The following is an 11,618-nucleotide window of genomic DNA, read 5'->3' as shown; positions in this document are numbered from 1 at the left end:
GATTACAAATGTCATCAAATATCGATAACGATCTTTGACCTGAAACGATTTGTTTTTTATATTTATTCTTTTAAATCAAAGTAATAAAATTATTTTGGAACTATTTCGGTGGACATTTGTGATATCTTCGATTCCTGCTTCAGTATGCTCAGCTGGGCGGGAAGGTAGTGTTCAAATACCCCCGATAGCTTCGACTTGACCTCACGAAATGTTTCCAACACTTTTATCTCCTCGTTCTCATTGGTGGGCTGCACGGCATTAAGTTCATGGAGTAATTCGGTGCACCCGTCGAGGAGCATCACCTGCTTCAGGTGAAGCTTAAGCAGCTCCTGCTGAATGGTCTTGATGCACTGGATTTGGTGGTCCAAGCGCAGTGGAATTGTCGAAACGGCCAACATTTGCTCCATGTGCTTTTTATCCTCCACGATCGTCTTAGGAGCACTTTCCATGTTTTCAGCAGGTTTTACTTCAATCTCCTTGGGATCTTTGTGCTTTTTATCCTCCACGATCGGTTTAGGAGCACTTTCCATGTTTTCAGCAGGTTTTACTTCAATCTCCTTGGGATCTTTAGTGCACGGAGCTTCCTTCTCGGTTTTAGCTGAAATCTGTAAGGGAAGTTATGGCTTACTAACTTTGACTAGCCTTAGAAATGTACAGCTTTCGCCTTTTTTTTGTTTATCTACAGTTTGTATTTGTATATTGTATATTTTGTATATTGTTTGTATTTATTTTTTTTTACCATTGTGTTCACTGCTGAAAAGTTCTAACGACCGTATGCAACAAATGATCAAATTGAATAGCAGATCGAGTACTAAGTCAAAGCCTCCTTTTAATAAGAAACTCAGTTTTTTTACAGAACATTCAGAGCTATCTAGGGTTCTGGTTTCGGGTCACCTTTTTTCGGAAAAAGTGAACTCAGATTGACGGGACATTTGTCCAGGCGGGCCAGTTGCTTGACCATGTCATCCATGAGCATGCTGTTCCGCTCGTCGGAACCCTGAATGAGTCCGTAGGCCTCTGCGTTGGCGATTCTGTGCTGCAGAAGTGGCATGTAGGGTCCTTTGAAATGTGGCTGTCCATTGGCCAATTCCGGCGGAGGCGTCGCAGTGGGAATGCAGTCCGTTTCCGACTTTGGGGACCGACAAGTCGGCTGGTTTGGCCGAAACTTTGGAGTCCTATAGCCCAACTTTCGCTTCTTTTCCGCCTCCAAGTGATTTTCGCTCACGTCGTCGGCCTCGTAGTGATGGTTATAAAACCGGTGGCCGTAGATCGGGGGCTTTGGCTAAATGAGGTAGATTTATCTTTAGATAAATTTATATTTTGTATTATAGATAGTGTGCATACTATTTGGTTAGAAACTCAGACGTATCTCTTGAGCCCAATTATAAGCTCTTATAATTCAAGATGCAAGGGTGCAGTTATCGGAGAATGTACATATGTATATAATTAGCCTTTTTTCCCTACTCACAGCTCTCTTGCGCTCCTCATCGTAGCCATCGTCATCCGAATCATCATCCTGTTCATCATTGTCCAATTCAATGGGAATCCGGTCACTGGTCAGCGGCACTTGCGGCACGAATTCTGAGGCACTTGCTCGGAGTCCATTAGGGGAGACGGCGGTCGGCGGAGAACCAGAAGCCGAAGTCGGAGGAGTAACGGCTGGAGTCACCTCATTGCTCAAGGACTCCAGTTCCACACATAAACGTTTGTAGGCCATCGTGGTTCTTTCCAAGCGGTTGAGATCCAATTGGCCAGCGATGGGGGCCACGTTCTGGAGGAATTTTTTACTTTGATCCATAAAGAGCGAAGTCACAATCAAATTCCTTTGTGGATGGCGCAAACATTAAAAATTTTAAACATTTAACACAAACTTGATTTGTTTAGCATTCGATGTTTTGATTCTGACAGAAGAACTGAACTGTCAAACATATTTTAATGCGTTGATATACAACAATTTATTTATAAATATTAATAACCAACTAAAAAACTTGTAGTTTTTAATGGATTTGTCCACAATTTTAAAAATTGAGCTCTTTTAATAATAAGTGTGACCGTTTCGGTCGCGACTTATCGCTCTTGTCGATAAATCAGGGCTGCAAAATCTATAAACAGTGGACGCCTACAATTGTTTTTATTTAACATCGAGAAAATAACGTTTTCAACCTTTATCTTTTATATTATACAATTTAACATGCCGGTTAGTGGATACTTGCATGTCAAAGGCAAACGAAGTGAAGGCGTTGAGATATTTTCTGTTCCTGTTCCTGTTTCACCTGCTTTCGTGACCCCCTGCCAAGCATAAAATTTCCAAGGGAAAAGCCAATCTTGTAACTTAACTATGCTTTCAGGCCTACCACTCGCAGATCAAGGAAGTGCGCCAGCAGGTGGGCAACATGGCCATCCTGCCGCTGAGGACACAGGTGCGCGGGCCAGCGCCCAGTGCGAATATTGAGAGCGACATCATCGATGAGTCACTGTACTACTTTAAAGCCAATGTGTTCTTTCGCACGTACGAAATCAAGGTGAGGCCGTAAGCCGGGATTCAGGACCATCACCGGGTCACATGATGGTCATATTGAATCCTTATAAATGTGCTACTTGAATTCACAAACTATGCTTTACCATTTGCAGTCCGACGTGGATCGTGTGCTCATCTATGTGACGCTCTACATAACTGAGTGCCTCAAGAAGCTCAATCGCTCCACGAGCAAGGCCCAGGGACAGCAGGACATGTACAGCCTGGCCATCTCCAAGTTCGACATTCCCGGCGATGCTGGCTTCCCATTGAACGCCGTCTATGCCAAGCCGCAAACGGCCCAGGATGCGGATCTGATGCGCCAGTACCTGCTGCAGCTGCGCCACGAAACCGGCAACCGGGTACTGGAGAAGGTCTTCAACACCGAGGATGGCAAGCCCAACAAATGGTGGACCTGCTTCGCGAAGAAGAAGTTCATGGAGAAGAGTCTGGCTGGACCTGGACAATAAAGAGCTAGCCACAATATCTGGTATCTTGTTTCGCCTCTACGACTGGTAAAAATACCTTTCAATTAGGATTCACTAGCAGCGTGGTCCCAATTTGTAGTATCACTGCCAGCATGTCACAATTCATTAACCACTAAATAAATTATTTAAATTTGTAAGCCTTTCTGTTTGAAATAATTTACGTACAACTGCAAGTAACTTTCATAAATAATATATGTTTCTAATAACTGACCAGCAAATGGAAGTAATTGCCTATAATTTGTGTAATCAAAATCGGAATAGGAAAGTATTAACTAAGTTTTATTTATTGTAGTCGCTCGGTCATTGGAAAAAATGCTTTCTATTGGCCTGTTTATTAAATAAACTTAGTCAACAGTCGATTACAACGTGGAACTCGTTGAATATAAATAATTTATATTTATTAGGCCAGTTGAGCAATTAAAAAAATACAACTAGACATTCGCTTAAGACGAAGCCACAGCAACGATCTTTAATTGGAAAATCGTTCTAAACAAGGAATTCTAGGGGTACAAGCAACTTTAACGATAGAGATGGTCGGCCTGCAAGTTAGATGCAATCTCGGACTCCCACTTGTCGCCGTTGCACAGAAGCTTCTCCTTGTTGTACAGCAGCTCCTCGTGCGTCTCCGTGGAGAACTCGAAGTTGGGTCCCTCGACGATGGCGTCCACGGGACAGGCTTCCTGCGGGGTGGACAAGAATATCCAATTAGTATCTAGAAAATAGTGGCGCCACTGCGCTCCTCCTCACCTGACAGAATCCGCAGTAGATGCACTTGGTCATGTCGATATCGTAGCGTGTGGTACGTCTGCTGCCATCCGCGCGCTCCTCCGCCTCGATGGTGATCGCCTGCGCGGGGCAAATAGCCTCGCATAGCTTGCAAGCGATGCAGCGCTCCTCTCCACTGGGATAACGACGAAGGGCATGTTCTCCGCGGAATCGCGGGCTCAGTGGTCCCTTTTCAAAGGGATAGTTGATAGTGGCCGGTTCCTTGAAGATGTGCGCCAGGGTGACGGCAAATCCACGGAAGAGTTCGCCGAAGAACATGGTGGATGCAGCACGGTCCGTGATGTCGGCAAACTCCATGCTGAGCTCCTTGTTGTTTACATACACATAGCCCTTGGGAACCTCGACGATATCTTTGGGTTCTGCACGCTGGGCGGCCAGCAGACGGGCTCCATGGCTGCCAAACAGGCGCTGTCCTGTGGGGAGAACATTTTACCATTAAATAACATGCTTAAGTCGAATAGTTATACACAAATAAGCGAGTTGAGACTTTTGTTTTGGTATGACATAAGCTTACATAACCTCACTCGCCGCGATTTCCACGAAAATGCGAAATTTCCCGGAAAACAACGGATGTGAGGGGATGGGTCGCAACCTACCGTTGCGCGATGCGGTGAAAATTCGCACAGTTAGCGACATGTTTGCGACCAAATTAAACTAAAATTGCCAAAAAGTTGTTTTGCTATTGAATTTGCCCGAACAAATTAGAGCTGGGTTACTTTCGATAACCTACATAAATTCTATACTTAAATATCGTATTCAAATATATCGTAGTTTTATATGATCATAATCTAAAAATAAAATATAAAAGTAACAAAGAATTATGAATTCATTTAAATATAATCCAGAGAGGTAGTGATAAAAAACGGAAAACATATTATTTTTTATTATACGAATACCCCCTATGAAAACCTTACAGCTTTGATTATTGCACTATCGATACAAATAGACTTACAATTCCCAACTTTGTTGAGAAAAGCCCCACCACTACAATTTACCGTTTAAGTTTTGCCGCTAAGCGGGATTGTGAAATTTTTCATTTAGTCGAAATATGGATCAGGAAGTTATTGATTTCTTCGACTTCTCAAAGGAGTTGAAGCGCGTGCCCGCCGCCCCGCAAGGCTACATCAGCAGCGATCCGAGGCTCATGGCCACGGAGTCCAAATCCTCCGAAGTGCCCAACCGCGAGGTGATCGGCACCGACTATGTCACCAAAATCGTCGCTAAGGAAAAGTGTCGCCTGAACAGGGTAAGAACTGGAAGCTTGCGTCAGCACTTCTGTTTGTTTATGTGTAATTTGATTCAGACGCTGCTCGAATACCAGCCTCAAGGCAAACGCAATCGAACGCTGGACGATTTGGACACCGACGATGAGGCGGAAGAGACCAAAATTCGGCGGGATGACGAGTACTACAAGAAGTTCAGATTCAATCTGAATCGCGACAAGAACTTGTCCATCTACGCCAAGCGCGAGGAAATATTGGCGGCCATCAATGCTCATCCGGTAATCATTATCAAGGGCGAAACAGGATGTGGCAAGACCACGCAGGTGAGCAAAACTTAAATAAAATCGTAACTTATTAATTAGGTAGATTTACCTTATATTTTAACAAAGCCAACGCAAGCGAATTATAATAAAACCTGTTTTTATTTGACTTTTAAAATTCAAATGCAAACTAGTCGAAAGTATTTAATATTATAAAATATCCTCTTCGATATAATTCCCAACTCTTCATACAAGAATAGAAAAGCTTAGGACACTTATATCCTACTGAATATTTTATTTGCAACAGATAACCAAGATCACAAAACGCAAAAATACAAAATATGCTAGTTATTTAATTATGTAACAGTTTTATAAACTAACTCAACTATCCAAAATAGCTCTGAATTCTTCTTCCGTGACCTCGCTTTCACCCACTTCCCTTTCCTCGTCGTCACTAAACTCAATCATTTCATACTCTTGCTGCAAGTCTTCTGGAAGATCCCTCTGGAAAACGGTGGCCGAGGACGTGCGGCGTTGATAAGACTCGTTGACCTCCAGCTGCACTTCTAGTTCATCCGCCTGGTGTTGCGGCTCCCGTTGCTCGACGCCGTACATGGCCTTGTTCCGCACCCTTTGGCGCACTTCCAACTGGTTGCCTGTAGATGTTGTAGGACATTCCTCATCTGGAGTACTCTTCCTAGCTCCTAGAACACTTTGGATATCGGCAAACACTTCTCGCAAATGGCCGAATATTTGAGTGGGCGGTAATGCGTGCTCATGACCAGTCGCCAATTGCTTCTTTTGGGCATTGTATGCCGCTTCCAGTTCGCACAATGGCTGACTTGCCTGGTCCAGTGCTCGCAGACCCTCCAGTTCATATGTGAGACTGACGCCGTTCGCACGCTGTTGCTTCTGCATCAAGGCACTCTGCCTCTGTTCCTTGGCACCCGCTATGGTCTCCACACGGTCGTAGTCCACCAGATTGTCCAAACCCTGGCAATAGTCGAGCGCTGTGAAGCGGAAGGCCTGCTCCTGGGTCAGGCGCCACAGCATGTAGGCGATCTGATGGGTGTCCTTCCGCTCCGGGCTATCCTTGCGCAGATCTAGAGCGTAGTCCGTTAGTTCTTGCCAAGTGCGCGGTGAGACCTCGATCTTAATAAAGTTGTGGGTGGGCTGCTTGTAGTAGATTACGTAGAGCAGAAAGAAACCTCCGATCCTTTGAGCGCGAGATGCCGGAAAAACGTCCCCGGTGGTGCGTCGGGAGCACGACAGCCGCTTGGCCACATGCAGGGCCGCCAGAGTGGTGGCTATCACCTCTGTGTGGTTCGTTTGGGCAGTGAATAGATGCTGCAGCTGCATTTCTCGCCAGCACCGGCAGAACACCTCGAACTCGCAGTTTTCGCCATCGTTGACCAATCGCTGAAATCGTTGCACCAGCTCCCAGCAGTCGTCGAAGATATTCAACTCCATTTTGGATCTTAGTTACGCGAAATATATGCGCATCTCGCATTCAAAGTGCCGCAAAATATAAACAATAACATTCGCCGGTTATAAGTTTTTACAACACTAGCCGGGGAATTAATCGATAAATATGTAGTGTTCATAACCGATTAGCTTTTAGATTTTCAAAACAGGGCGCCTTATAAATATTTATATATTTTTATCATTATTGTTATTAGTATTTAATAAATTATTCTTACAGGTGCCCCAATACATTTTGGACGAGGCCTATAAAAGCGGTAAATACTGCAACATTGTGGTGACTCAACCCCGGCGCATAGCTGCCATCTCCATAGCGAATAGAGTTTGCCAGGAGCGCGAGTGGCAGCAGAACACGGTGTGCAGCTTCCAGGTGGGCCTGCACCGGCCGAACTCTTTGGAGGACACTCGTCTGTTGTACTGCACCACGGGGGTGCTGCTAAATAATTTGATTCACAACAAGACGTTGACCCACTACACCCACATTGTGCTGGACGAGGTGCACGAAAGAGACCAGAACATGGATTTTTTGCTGATCGTGGTGCGTCGCTTGCTGGCCACCAACTCGCGGCATGTGAAGATTATCCTGATGTCGGCCACCATCGATGCCAAGGAACTGTCCGATTACTTTGCCACCACTAACTCAATTCCGCCGGTGATCACCACCAATCATGGACGTAAGCACTCGATCGAGAAGTTCTACCGTGACCAGCTCGGCAGCATTATTTGGAATGAGGAAGATGTGGGCGACCAGCACGTTCCAGAAATCAACAAACATGGCTACAGGGCGGCTGTAAAGATTATAGTGATTATTGACAACATGGAACGGAAGGCTGCAATCCGGTCGCGGCTGAGCTACGACGAGACCCTGCGCTATGGAGCTGTGCTCATCTTTCTGCCAGGCATCTACGAAATCGACACGATGGCAGAAAACATTACTTGTATGCTGGAAAACGAGTAAGCATTGTTATCCGTGGGAATTGCTCACTGTCCAAATTTGAAGTAGCTGAAATTGTATTATTATAATTTTCACTTGTTCTAATTTTTATTGTTTAATTGCAGCCGTAACATTAAAGTCTTAATTGTTCGCTGCTTTTCGTTAATGACACCGGAAAATCAACGGGATGTGTTCAATCCCCCGCCTCCCGGTTTCCGCAAGATCATCCTGGCCACAAACATTGCTGAGAGCTCCATCACGGTGCCAGATGTCTCATACGTTATTGACTTTTGTCTCACCAAAGTAAAGGTAACCGATACGGCTAGCAGCTTCTCTTCGCTCCGCTTATCCTGGGCCTCCAAAGCCAATTGTCGTCAGCGTGCCGGCCGCGTTGGTCGTCTTCGTAGTGGACGCGTTTACCGTATGGTTAATAAACACTTCTACCAGAGGGAAATGGCCGAGTTTGGAATACCAGAAATGTTGCGCTTGCCCTTGCAAAACTCGGTGCTCAAGGCCAAAGTGCTGAATATGGGATCACCGATGGAAATCTTGGCTTTGGCCCTATCTCCGCCGAATCTGTCGGACATACAGAATACAATACTGCTTCTGAAAGAGGTGGGTGCTCTGTACTTAACAGTAGACGGCGTCTACGACGCGTTGGATGGCGATCTCACCTACTGGGGCACAATCATGGCTCGGCTGCCGTTGGACACACGTCAGTCCCGGCTTATCATATTGGGTTATATTTTTAACATGCTAGAAGAAGCTATTATCATAGGTGAGTGGGCAATAGTACTATTCTTTTCCTTGCATTTATAATTTTTTTAAATATGTTGAAGCTGCTGGATTATCGACGAATGGCTTGTTTGCGCACGACGGTGGTAGGACTCAATTAGGCGATTCATTTTGGATGCACTATATCTTCGCCGATGGATCTGGCTCCGACTTGGTGGCCATTTGGCGCGTATACCTGGTAAGCTATGCAATGCATTACTAATAGCGTAATAAAGTGTTCCTTCGGCAGACATATTTGAGCTTGGTGGAAATTGGTCACGACCAAGAGTCCGCTATCCGTTGGGCCAAACGTTTCCACGTTTCCTTGCGGTCACTTAAGGAGATACACTTGTTGGTGCAGGAACTGCGTATGCGATGCATGCATCTCGGTCTGATTCCGTTTTCAGTTAATCCTAGCCAGATGATGGACGATCGTGAAAAAGCGATCATGCTCAAAGTGATCATCGCCGGTGCCTTCTACCCAAACTACTTTACGCGTTCCAAAGATACGTGCGCTGACACAGATCGCAATATATACCAGACAATATCGGGCCACGATCCCTGCCGCACCGTATATTTTACCAACTTTAAGCCTGCCTACATGGGCGAGTTGTACACTAGGCGCATTAAGGAGCTATTTCAGGAGGTCAGGATTCCGCCAGAAAACATGGACGTTACCTTTCAAGAGGGTTCGCAAAAGGTTTTTGTCACATTCAAACAGGATGACTGGATTGCAGATTCATCTAAGTTTGTTCCTGTGTCGGGCCGAGTTCAAAGTGAAGTGTACAAGGCAGTTATGATGCGACAAAATCGTTTGGAACGACCAATACACATAATGAAGTGAGTTATCAAGGCTTTTACTATCTATTATCCAACTTATGTTTTATCATTTACAGTCCGAGTGCATTTATGAGCTACGTACAGCAGCGAGGGATTGGAGATGTGATTGAGGGTCGTTGGATTCCACCCACAAAGCCTTTAAACGTCGAGCTTCTTGCGCTGCCATCAGTCTTCGACAAAACTATTTCAGGGTTGATTACTTGCGTAAGTTGCTGCAGCACACAAATCTAGAGGACTTCGAAGTATTTTTTATATTTTTCCTATCTTACAGATCGTCAGCTGTGGCAAGTTCTTTTTTCAACCCCAATCTTTTGCAGAATGCATTGGAAATATGTCTGAAATCTTCAATGCTCCACAGCAACTTAGAAATTACGTAAATAACGCGGGTGCCATCACAAAGGGCATGATGGTGCTGGCCAAACGCGATAGTTATTTCCAGCGCGCCACAGTGATCCGACCAGAGAATCAGAGCAATCGCCAACCAATGTTCTACGTGCGCTTCATCGACTATGGTGACTGCGCCTTGCTGTCCATGCAGCAAATGCGTTTGATGCCGAGAGAGCTGACTGAACAGTACGGCGACCTTCCGCCACGTGTTTTTGAGTGCAGGCTGGCAATGGTTCAGCCCTCTTCAATGGTCACTGGAAACAACCGGTGGTCCACTGCGGCTAATGATATGCTCCGTTCAGTGGCCAAAAGCGGTCTCATTGATATCGAGGTGTATTCGCTGTTCAATAATGTAGCAGCTGTTCTCATTCACATGAGAGATGGCATAATTAACGATAAGCTAGTAGAGCTTATGCTGTGTCGTCGATCCGACGAAGATTATATGTCTAGAAAGGATCATGACTTCCGGTTGCGACGTCAAGAATCTGCCCGGTACTTGAGCTCGGCGCAGCGTCAGCAGATCAATGAGGAATACATGCGATCCTGTCAGCTGCCGCAAGACCACGACCTACGACCGCCTCCGCCTGAAAAGTGCAAGACCGTTGTAATTTTGAAAGGACCCTATAGTCCTTTGGAATGTACCATGCAGTGCATTACTCGTGTGGGCTCAAGTAAACGGGTGAATATAGACCATTTCTCCGTTAATGCACTTCTCCTGGACGCTGATCCTCAAGATCACCACGATCATTTGATAGTGGCCCACGAAATCGCGGAGAACAGAAACGGGCACACACTGACAGCCCGTGGAACCACCCTGATGCCCAATGTGCAGGGATTCGGTGCTCTAATGGTTATGCTATTTAGTCACACCATGCAACTTAAATGCAATAGAGAAGGCACATCATATGTCTCTGTCCTGGGAGGATTGGGTTGTGACCCGGAAACAAACGAGCCCTACTTCCCAGAGCATGACGTGTTGATTAATCTGGATGTCAACATTCTCGAAGATGATGTGATTCTGGTGAGCACGCATAGTACTACGAATATATACAGAATTGCATTAATTTTCTGATATTTATTTTAGATTAATCAAATTCGCTACTATATAGATAGTGTCTTCTTCAACTTTAAGGATGAAAACAATCCAGCGGTCAGCGCAAATGAACGTGTTTCCATATACACTCAGCTGCGCAGCCTTATAAATAGGTAAGATTGCTGCTCCTACAGTCATGCTATTTAAATGATTTCAAAAAATTTGATTTCGCAGGCTCCTTTGCAAGGATCGCAGATACATCGAAAGAAATATGAGCAATGCGGATTTCGAATGGGAAACCCATCCCGATCTACCACCTCCGAATGAACCTTTTGGCAAGAGGGCCATATTCCCGATGCACTCACTTACTGAGCTCCAAGAGGAAGACACGGGTCGCTTGGTGCAACTGAGAGAGAACTGCAGCATGTTGCACAAGTGGCGCAACTTGTAAGACTTGTGCTTGTTTACACGAATATATTGCTTTATTTATATTTTAACTTATATTTTTAGCGAAGGCACTTTACCGCATATGACTTGCAAACTGTGCAATCAGTGGTTGGAATCGGTTCCCCAGCTCCGTTTGCATCTCCTGACCATATTGCATCGTGATCGCGAAAAGCAAATCGACTATTGCAACCAATAGGAATGGTTTAAATTGACAACAGCTCATTTTGAAATTTTTGAGCTCTCATTTCTTTTCTTAAAGGACTACACTTATTTGGTTTAAAAAAAAATGACGTTTTCAGGGAATGAAAACAAGTTTTGAGTTGAATCTAAAGCTAAAGAAAGCTTGATTAAGATAAATATTTTCTATGCCATGTTGAATGATCTCTCTTCGTTCGATTACGGAGTGTAAAATGTGAAATATAATTTTTTGTTAATTACATCGTTAAAAA

At 44.8% G+C, this 11,618-nt stretch overlaps 6 protein-coding genes across 6 annotated transcripts; 2 read left to right on the top strand and 4 right to left on the bottom strand.

Moving 5' to 3' along the window:
• Positions 1-28: 28 nt before the first annotated feature.
• LOC117145233 lies at positions 29-831 on the bottom strand. Its single transcript, XM_033310807.1, has 2 exons — positions 740-831; positions 29-605 (listed from the first exon to the last, which is right to left on the bottom strand). Exons 1-2 carry the CDS (start codon positions 740-742, stop codon positions 90-92), a joined length of 519 nt encoding a protein of 172 aa, XP_033166698.1. The 5' UTR covers positions 743-831; the 3' UTR covers positions 29-89.
• On the bottom strand, positions 810-1,844 carry LOC117145229. The gene is made up of 2 exons (XM_033310804.1): positions 1,469-1,844; positions 810-1,282 (listed from the first exon to the last, which is right to left on the bottom strand). The coding sequence occupies exons 1-2, from the start codon at positions 1,796-1,798 to the stop codon at positions 872-874; spliced, it is 741 nt and encodes a 246-aa protein (XP_033166695.1). The 5' UTR covers positions 1,799-1,844; the 3' UTR covers positions 810-871.
• Positions 1,845-2,086: 242 nt separating this feature from the next.
• On the top strand, positions 2,087-3,221 carry LOC117145232 (actin-related protein 2/3 complex subunit 3). The gene is made up of 3 exons (XM_033310806.1): positions 2,087-2,197; positions 2,349-2,522; positions 2,632-3,221. The coding sequence occupies exons 1-3, from the start codon at positions 2,192-2,194 to the stop codon at positions 2,983-2,985; spliced, it is 534 nt and encodes a 177-aa protein (XP_033166697.1). The 5' UTR covers positions 2,087-2,191; the 3' UTR covers positions 2,986-3,221.
• A 220-nt stretch (positions 3,222-3,441) lies between these two features.
• LOC117145230 (NADH-ubiquinone oxidoreductase subunit 8) lies at positions 3,442-4,501 on the bottom strand. The gene is made up of 3 exons (XM_033310805.1): positions 4,386-4,501; positions 3,751-4,202; positions 3,442-3,683 (listed from the first exon to the last, which is right to left on the bottom strand). The coding sequence occupies exons 1-3, from the start codon at positions 4,423-4,425 to the stop codon at positions 3,522-3,524; spliced, it is 654 nt and encodes a 217-aa protein (XP_033166696.1). The 5' UTR covers positions 4,426-4,501; the 3' UTR covers positions 3,442-3,521.
• Positions 4,502-4,779: 278 nt separating this feature from the next.
• LOC117142530 (probable ATP-dependent RNA helicase spindle-E) lies at positions 4,780-11,606 on the top strand. Its single transcript, XM_033306576.1, has 11 exons — positions 4,780-5,035; positions 5,093-5,335; positions 6,975-7,708; positions 7,814-8,466; positions 8,528-8,661; positions 8,713-9,302; positions 9,359-9,506; positions 9,574-10,710; positions 10,774-10,895; positions 10,957-11,169; positions 11,233-11,606. Exons 1-11 carry the CDS (start codon positions 4,838-4,840, stop codon positions 11,363-11,365), a joined length of 4,305 nt encoding a protein of 1,434 aa, XP_033162467.1. The 5' UTR covers positions 4,780-4,837; the 3' UTR covers positions 11,366-11,606.
• On the bottom strand, positions 5,563-6,823 carry LOC117142532. Its single transcript, XM_033306578.1, has one exon. It carries the CDS (start codon positions 6,740-6,742, stop codon positions 5,654-5,656), a length of 1,089 nt encoding a protein of 362 aa, XP_033162469.1. The 5' UTR covers positions 6,743-6,823; the 3' UTR covers positions 5,563-5,653.
• Positions 11,607-11,618: the final 12 nt, after the last annotated feature.

The sequence above is a fragment of the Drosophila mauritiana genome, chromosome 3R (assembly GCF_004382145.1).
Source record: "Drosophila mauritiana strain mau12 chromosome 3R, ASM438214v1, whole genome shotgun sequence".
NCBI lineage: Eukaryota > Metazoa > Arthropoda > Insecta > Diptera > Drosophilidae > Drosophila > Drosophila mauritiana.
Note: the sequence above shows the minus strand (reverse complement) of the source record. Positions and strands in the feature narration are given on the sequence as shown.